The sequence below is a fragment of the Leucoraja erinacea genome, chromosome 3 (assembly GCF_028641065.1).
Source record: "Leucoraja erinacea ecotype New England chromosome 3, Leri_hhj_1, whole genome shotgun sequence".
NCBI lineage: Eukaryota > Metazoa > Chordata > Chondrichthyes > Rajiformes > Rajidae > Leucoraja > Leucoraja erinaceus.
Genome location: NC_073379.1, coordinates 24,264,057 through 24,273,253, shown reverse-complemented (window position 1 = coordinate 24,273,253; position 9,197 = coordinate 24,264,057). Strand labels below are relative to the sequence as shown.

The 9,197-nt window shown below is 47.5% G+C and overlaps 1 protein-coding gene across 3 annotated transcripts in view; it reads left to right on the top strand.

The window, feature by feature from the left end:
* The window catches only part of LOC129695394 (probable ATP-dependent RNA helicase DDX60), a 139,440-nt gene that overhangs the window by 48,961 nt on the left and 81,282 nt on the right, over positions 1 to 9,197 (top strand). For all 3 annotated transcript variants that reach the window (XR_008723153.1, XM_055632303.1, XM_055632302.1), the window contains exons 8-11: positions 273 to 408; positions 1,940 to 2,095; positions 4,313 to 4,418; positions 5,258 to 5,376. Coding sequence is in view for 2 of the 3 variants with exons in the window: in XM_055632303.1 (XP_055488278.1) it covers positions 273 to 408; positions 1,940 to 2,095; positions 4,313 to 4,418; positions 5,258 to 5,376 (517 nt within the window). In the remaining variant the exon portion in view is untranslated. The remainder of the gene's footprint in view (positions 1 to 272; positions 409 to 1,939; positions 2,096 to 4,312; positions 4,419 to 5,257; positions 5,377 to 9,197) is intronic.

Here is a 9,197-nt window from a genome sequence, read left to right as displayed (position 1 = left end):
AATCGTCAGCGCCGACTCGGTGGGCCAATGAGCCAGTTTCCGCACTGTCTCTCTAAATTAAAGTCTATTTATGCATGATAGACACAAAGTGCTGGAGTAACTCAGCGGTTCAGGCTGCATCTGAGGATAAAAAGTATGGGTGGCGTTTTGGGCTGGGACTTCCCTATTCAATTTTTACTTTGGAAGCGGCATTTGATTCCTCCACCACCTTCCTTGCATACACAACATTCCAGATCCAAGCGAGTGTCGGGATTTCTCCTTTCTGCCCATAGAGGAGGATGACGGAATTCCTGGTTTTGAAGAAGCTGGCTTTTGCCCAGCACGGGGCGGCTGACATGACGTACTTGACTGACATGAACGATCAACAACTCTTCAGAAGTGTAGCCACGATCTGCTCCGAAAGGCCAGGTACATTTGCGTTTGAGTTGAGTTTAGTTTATTGTCATGTGCACCGAGGTTCAGTGAAAAGCTTTTGCCGCGTGCTAACCAGTCAGCGGAAAGACAATACGGAATTACAATCACGCCATCCACAGTGTACAGATATATGATAAAGTGAATGACGTAAATAACTTTGGTGCAAGATAAAGCCATTAAAGTCCGATCAAAGATAGTCCAAGGGTCGCCAAGGCAGTAGACATTAGCTCAGGACTGCTCTCTGGTTGTTGATAGGATGGTACAATCAGCTGCCTGATTATTACTGAATATCGAGGAGTGTGTTTTCACACTTCTGTACCTCTTGCCCGATGGGAGAGTGGAGAAGATGGAGTGACCGGGGTGAGACTCATCCTTGATTATGCTGGTGTCTTTGCCGAGGCAGCGTGAGGTATAACTGGAGTCAATAGAAGGGAGGTTGGTTTGCGTGATGGTCTGGGCCTGATTCTCAGCAATTTCTTGCGGTCTTGGTTGGAGCTGTTCCCGAACCATGTTGTGATGCAACCTGATAAAGTGCTTTCCATGGCGCATCTGTAGAAGTTGGTGACCCAACATACAGACGGGTTGCATCACAGCTTGGCTTGAGAACTGTTTTTCCCAAAACCGCAAAATATTTAATGATCAGCGGTCAATGGTTCATTGGTATTTTAGTGTCACACGTGCAAACGCTGTGTGAAATTCTTATTTTACACACAGTCTAGTAAACATTTGCCATACCTAAGCACAATCCCCAATTAGCAAAGTTTAGTTTAGTTTATTGTTAGGTGTACTGTGAAAAGTTTTTTGTTGCTTGCTATCCGGTCAGCAAAAAGACTATACATGATTACATTCAAGCCATTCACAGTGAACATATACAGGATAAAGGGAATAACATTCAGTGCAAGATAAAGTTCAGTAAAGACCGATTAAAGATAGTCCAAGGGTCTCCAATGAGGTTGGCGGCAGGTCAGGAATGCCCTCTAGTTGGTGATTGTTATTACTCATAGCTAACGTACAGTAATAAACAACAAAAAAGTTCAATACTTTTAAAAAAAAAACAGAAGCCTTAGGTCACTTGTGCAACTAAGAGAGTTTGTAGTTTGTAGTTTAGTTGGTGTTTCAAGAGCTCAATGGTTGTTGTGAAGAAGCTGCTCCTGAACCTGGTGTTCACAGTTTCAGACCCCTGTGCCTTCTTCCCAATGGCAGGGATGGAATGTGAGCATGGTCAGGGCGATGCAAGTCCTTGATGATGCTGGCTGCCTTTTTGAGGCACTGCCTCCAATAGATCCCTTCAATGGTGGGGAGGTCAGTACCCATGATGGACCGGGCAGTGTTCAAACTCTCTGTAATTTCCTTTGTTCCTGGGGCGTTCGAGTTGCTGAAGCAGTTCATGGCGCTGGAGATGGGGGGGGGGGGGGTACTAAGCAGAAATCGGGCGCTGGATGGTGGGTCCGGATATCGAGAATGGGGATGAGGCTGGTGCTAGTGCAGTGAACCTCGAACGTTGTGACATCTGTTGTTTGTACAGGATCGGAGGCCCGATTGGGGAGGGAGATCGGGAGTGAATACCGAGACATCTGGGAAGCAGTGGCCAGGATTTCTCCAGCTCTGGATGTTGGATCTACTTTCCCCGTGACGTGCTCTCCTCACCTACTTTCGATGCCCACTGTCTCCACACCATCAGGTAACTCCAATACACCGTAGGGCAAAAAGGAGCCAGGAGGTAGCTCTGGCGGGTAGCATAGAGACAATCCCAAAAGGTTTTACAAATACATAAGGGGGAAAAGGGTAACTAGAGAGAGTGGGACCTCTCAGGAATCAAAGTGGTCACCTTTCCGTGAAGCCACAGGAGATGGGCAAGGTCCTACATGAGCATTTCTCCTCTGTATTTACCGAGGAGAAAGACAGTAGGATGGAAGAAATTGGAGCTGTCAATCAAAGTCTCTTGAAGCAGTCAGGGTTACTGTCGAAGCACTGAAGGTACTGTGATGTTTGAAGGTAAACAAATCTCCAGGGCCTGATCTGATATATCCAAGGATATTGTGTGAAACTAGAGAGGAAATTGTGGGATCCCTGGTTGAAATTTACGAGTCGTCCTTAAATACAGGAGAAGTGCCGGTAGACTGGAGGGTGGCAAACGTTGTACCTCTTTTCAAGAAGGGCTGCAGGGAAAATGCTCGAAACTATAGGCCGGTGAGCTTAACATCTGTAGTTTGTAAGTTACTGGAGAGTATTCCGAGGGATAGGATATACAGGCGTTTGGATGGGCAAGGGCTGATTAGCGATAGTCAGCATGGTTTTGTATGTGGGGGGTCGTGTCTGGAGATAGTCAATGGTCATACCACTGGGGTGTAAACTACCCAAGCAAAATATGAGGTGCTGCTCCTCCAATCTACGGTGGGCCTCACTCTGGCCATGGAGGAGGCCCAGGACAGAACGGTCAGATTTGGAATAGGAGGGGGGGTTGAAATGCTGAGCCACCGGGAGATCAGGTTGGTTATTGCGAACCGAGCTGAGGTGTTGGGCGAAGCGATCGCCAAGCCTACGCTTGCTCTCACCGATGTAGAGCAGCTGACACCTAGAGCAGCGGATGCAATAGATGAGGTTGGAGGAGAAGGTTGGTGGTTTGGGTGGGAAGGGATGAATTGACCAGGGAGTTATAGAGGGAGCGGTCTCTGCGGAAAGCCGAAACGGGAGGAGATGGGAAGATGTGGCCAGTGGTGGGATCCTGTTGGAGGTGGCGAAAAGGTTGGAGGATTATCTGTTGTATGTGACGGCTGGTAGGGTGGAAGGTGAGGACAAGGGGGACTCTGCCCTTGTTCCGAGTGGGGGGATGGTGGTGAGAGCAGAATTACGGGGGGGTAGAGAAGAGACCCTGGTGAGAACCTCATCTATAGTAGAAGAGGGGAACCCCCGTTCCCTAAAGAATGAGTCTTCCTGTGCTTACCTGCCGTTAACGAATCTTCCCCAGTACCTGCCGTTCGCGTTGCAAGCCGGTAAGAGACATCCCCGAGCTCCGACGTACCCGCTACGTTCATTGTCCGTGCTTACCACGAGGTTGATTATTTTTAAACCCGGGAGAGCTCTTGGAATGAAATTGTACCGTGGGACAGGGCTATTACTCCAGCTCCAGGGATTGATTCTGCGAGGCGGCGACCGGACAGCAATGGCAGCCAGATCTCCCACAATGCAAAGGGAGGGAGAAAGTGCCTGGCGCCGACCAGTGCAGGGCGGCCGATGATATGCTGGCTATGGCAGTGCGCATGTGCAAGGCGGACGACCGTGCCTGCGGATGAGGAGCGGCCGGAGAGCGGAGACTCGGCGGCCCGGACATGGATGGTGGGCAGAGACGGAGAGTGACAGAGAGAGAGATAGAGAGGGGGGCTAAGCCAGGCAAAATGACACGGCATTTATGTTAGCCTGCGGGACTTTAGGTGGCCATTGGCAACCGGGCAACCGTTACTTTCGAACCTTGCTCCAACCTTTGTGTAAACAAAAATGCCCCTCAGGTTCCTGTTAAATCTCTCCCCCCTCACCTTAAACCTACAGTATGTCGTCTGGTTCTTGTGAGCCCTACTTTGGGTAAAAGACATTTACTCGATCTATTCCTCTAATGATCTTATACGCGGTGTAGCATGGGGACAGACCCTTCAGCCCACAATGTCCATGCTGAACATGATGCCAGGTTAAACTCATCTGTTCTGCCTTCATGTGATGCATATGCCTCTATTCCCTGCACATACATGTACCTGTCTAAAAGTCTCTTAAATGCCACTATGATATCTGCCTCCACCACCACCTGGCAATGCGTTCCAGGCATGCATGACTCACTGTGTAAAGAAACTCTTTGTCACGTATTTCTCTGCACATCGATCTCTAATTCTACACTTGCTTTGCACAGGCCACCGAGAGCAGCCAATTCCCTCCATTGGTTTAATACCAGTGAGCTCGGAAGTCGTGGAAGAATATCTCGGGGAAATGCTAAACCAAATGAACCAGCTTCACAGGTGTGTATATAAAATAGCACCGGCTACCTTGACCTGCATCTGTGTTTGAATCTTTATCCTGTGTCTGTACCCTTTATCCTTCATCTGCATACATTATCCTGTATCTCTACCCTTTATAGAAACATAGAAAATAGGTGCAGGAGTAGGCCATCGGCCTTTCGAGACAGCACCGCCATTCAATATGATCATGGCTGATCATCCAAAATCAGTACCCCGTTCCTGCTTTCTCCCCATATCCCTTGATTCCTTTAGCCCTAATAGCTAAATCTAACTCTCTCTTGAAAACATCCAGTGGATTGGCCTCCACTGCCTTCTGTGGCAGAGAATTCCACAGATTCACAACTCGCTGGGTGAAACATTTTTCCTCATCTCAATCCTAAAGGACCTGCCCTTTCTTCTTAAACTGTGACCCCTGATTCTGGACTCCCCCAGTTTGGGGAACATCTTTCCTGCATCTTGCCTGTCCAAACCCTTAAGAATTTTATATGTTTCTATAAGATTCCCTCTCATCCATCTACATTCCAGTGAATACAAGCCCAATCGATCCATTCTTTCATATTACGCCAATCACGCCATCCCGGGAATTAACCGTTGATCCTATGTTGCACTCCTTTATCTGTACCCTTTATCCTTTTACTGTACCCTTTATCATTGATCTGTACCCTTTAGCTTTATCTCTACCCTTTGTACTTTATTTGTACCCTCTATTCTTTATCTGTGCACAGTGAACGGCTAGATTGTATATTCTTTGACTGGATAGCATGCAAACAAAAGCTTTTCACTGTACCTCGGTACACGTGACAATGATAAACTAAACTAAATCTGCTCCTGTTTCTTAGCGAGGATCCCACCGTCGCATCACTGCAGAAGCTCAGAGAGTTTGACGAAAGGTTACACTGGCATTCGAGCAGGCCCTTGACTTTATCCTTTCAAGAGCGGATGGGGCAACTTTCCACAGGTAAAACATTCCGCTGATGAGAATATTTAAATCTACACGGCTACACAGAAATCATACCACAGTAACAAGCCACTCTGCCACTCCAAGGAATAACGCAAGGACTTTATGCCTTTGAGCACAGGGAGTTGGGGGTGATCCTATGGACGTGTAAAACACAATGAGGGGGACCAGATTAGTTTAGTTTAGTTAAATTTATTGTTGTGTGTACCGAGGAAAAGTGAAAAGCTTTTTCATCTCAGTGGAAAGACTATACATAGAAACATAGAAATTAGGTGCAGGAGTAGGCCATTCGGCCCTTCGAGCCTGCACCGCCATTCAATATGATCATGGCTGATCATCCAACTCAGTATCCCGTACCTGCCTTCTCTCCATACCCTATGATCCCCTTAGCCACAAGGGCCACATCTAACTCCCTCTTAAATATAGCCAATGAACTGATTACATGATTACATGAATACATGATTACAATCGAGCCATCCACAGTGTACAGGGTAAAGGAAATAACGTTTAGTGCAAAATAAAGTCTTGTAAAGTCCAACTAAAGATAGTCCGAGGGTCTCCAATGAGGTAGATAGTACCTTAGGACCGCTCTCTAGTTTTGATAGAGTTGTCAGTTGCCTGATAGCAACTGGGAATAAACTGTCCCTGAATCTGGAGGTGTGTGTTTTCATACTTCTGTACCTCTTGCCTGATGGGAAAGGAGAGAAGAGGGTGAGTGGCCTTTGATTATGCTGGTAGCTTTGCCGTTGCAGAGTAAAGTGCAAAATGGGTCAATGGAAGGGAGGTTGATTTGTGTGATGGCCTGGTCTGGGCTGAGTCCATAATTCTCTGCAATTTCCTGCGGCTTGTATGGAGCTGTCCCCAAACCATGCAGTGATGCATCCTGATAAAATGCTTTCCCAGATAGGGTGAACGCACAGAGTCTTTGACTAAGGGTTGGGAATCGAGAATTAGAGGAGATAGATTTAAGGTGAGAGGGGCAAGATTTATTTGGAACCCGACGGGCAACATTTTCACTCATCGATGATGGGTATAAATGCGCTGACAGAGGCAGGGACCATAATAATATTTAAAAGACACTTGGACAGGTACATGGATAGAAACATTTTTAGAGGGATAAGGGCCAAACGCGAGCTTAGTTGGGACATCTTGGTCAGCATGGATGAGTTGGGCTGAAGGGCCTGTTTTGGTGCTGTATGACTATGAGTAGCTCATCAATTCCCAGCAGTGCAATCATAGAACTGTACAGCACAGGACCAGGTCCTTCGGCCCACAATGTCTGTGCTGATCATGTTGCCCAGTTAGATGAATCTCCTTTGCCTGCACATGATCCATATCCCTTCATTCCCTGCATATCCATGTGTCTATCTAAAAGCCTTTTAAATGCCACTGTAGTGTTTGTTTGCGCCACCACCTCTGGCAATGCGTTCCAGACCCCCATCACACTCTGTGTATATATAATACTGTCTAGTCTGTCTATCTATCTATCTATCTATCTATCTATCTATCTATCTATCTATCTATCTATCTATCTATCTATCTATCTATCTATCTATCTATCTATCTATCTATCTATCTCTATTTCTTTCTATTATTATATAAAACTCTGTGGCTGCCGCCTGCCGTCCATCCATCCGACTGCCGGCTGCCTTTCTTCCTTTTGATTCGTTGACGGCTGCTCCTTCCTATCAGCTCCCAACACACTTCACAACAAAGTTGCAAGACAGGAACACTCTGAACTTTTCACCTCAATGGGATAAATCCACTGCTGAGGGAGGCAGGGGAGTGCTGGAATCTTACATTTGGGAACGGGTTCAGTTCCGTTGGAGGAGACGGGTGCATGGTGGAATATTGGGTTGGGGGATCACACCATTGGGGGAGCAGACCCAACGGGTCTGCACTTGGTCTAGTTATTGTATAAAAGTCTGTGGCTGCCGCCTGCCGTCCGTCCGTCCGGCTGCCTTTCTGCCTTTTGATTCGCTGCTCCTTCCTATCAGCTTCCAACACACTTCAAAACAAAGTTGCAAGACAGGAACACTCTGAACTTTTCACCTCAATGGGATATCACAGCAAGTGCTTCAACAGGAGGGGGAGGGCCAATTGGTATTGCAATTGGAACTGCTGCAGCAGGCAGGGGAGGTGAAATTGGAATTTTTTTTAAATCCACTGCTGAGGGAGGCAGGGGAGTGCTGGAATCTTACATTTGGGAACGGGTTCAGTTCCGTTGGAGGAGACAGGTGCATGGTGGAATATTGGGTTGGGGGATCACACCATTGGGGGTGCAGACCCAACGGGTCTAGTAACTATTAAAAGTCTGATCTTGTATGTGGATTTGTGTGTGTGTGTGTTTGTGTGTTATCACATATTCGCCAAAAATCTACGCAGTAACGACAGACATTTTTCCGTAGAGTCCAAAATCTACTGATCTGAAAATCTAATGCATTATTTCTCGACTTATTACTGAAGCTGTTTCACGCGCTGCGAGTGATCACCTCCCGACCCCACCCCACCCCCCCCCCCCCCCCCCCCCCCGACCCCTCCCCCCCCCCCCCCGGTTATTCAAAAGACGCAGAAAGAATGAGAAAATCGGGCCCTGTATTGTGGTCTCTCTCTCTTGGGTCTCTTTCATGGGTCGACGCCCGCCTCTGTGTTCCTCTCTGTGCCTCTGCCCTCTCTGTGCCCCTCCCCTCTCTGTGCCTCTGCTCTTTCTGTGCCTCTGCTCTGCTCTCTCTCTACTCCCCTCCCTCTCTAGCCACGCCTGCGAGTTGGGAGCTATGCGTGAGTGGATAGGGCGGGGGACGTGATAAAAGGAGCAAATTAATAATATTCATATAATATCAAGGGGGGTGGTTAGTGTATATGTGTGGGGTGGTGTGTGTGTGTGAAGCAGCAGGTGCCCCCCCCCTCCCCCCCTCCAACGGCGTGTTGAGACGGGACCCAACGGGTCCCACTTGGTCTAGTCTCCTTTAAAATTTGCCCCCCTCACCTTAAAGCCAAGCCCTCTGGTCTTTGATATTTCCACCTGGGGGAAAAATGTTTGACTGTCTTCCCTAACTATGCCTTTCATACTTTTATCAGGTTTTCTATCAATCTTTGACACTACATAAAACATTTAAAATATATTTGGATAGGTGCAAGTATAGAAAAGATTTAGAGGGATAGAGGCCAATGTGTGCAGATGGGACGAGCGTAGATGGGGCATCTTGGCTGGCATGAGTAAGTTGGGCCAAAGGGCGTGTTTCCATGATGTATGACTCACTAGGACAATACAAGTCTGTCCAGCTTCAAGTAGCCCTTGCTTTCCCTCTCTCTCCATCCCTTCACCCTTCCCAGTTCTCCGACCAGTCTTATTGTCTCTGACAACATTTTATCTCTCTAGTGTCCACTCCCCTGACATCAGTCTGAAGAATGGTCTCGACTCGAAAAGTCACCTGTTTTCTCCAGAGATGCTGCCTGACCCACTGAGTTACTCCAGCATTTTGTCTCTAAAACTCTAAGCTTCATCTATGCCAATGTGTGTTTGTCTGTCACGATTGAAAGGACTGATATTTTTCACTTCATCCGCAGATCCAGATTACAGTACCACTTAAAACTTGTCCTGCTCTCTCCCCCAGAACGTTACCCATTCCTTCTCTCCAGAGATGCTGCTTATCCCGCTGAGTTACTCCAGCATTTTGTGTCCATCTTCAAGTCTGTCCAGCTTTGTCCAAATCTATCAGTCCATCAGCCTCTCCATTCCATTAGCCCTGAAGCTTCTATCCTCTCCCTCACAAGCCCATCGACTTCCCCTTGCAACCAATATCAGGGAATAACTTACAGAC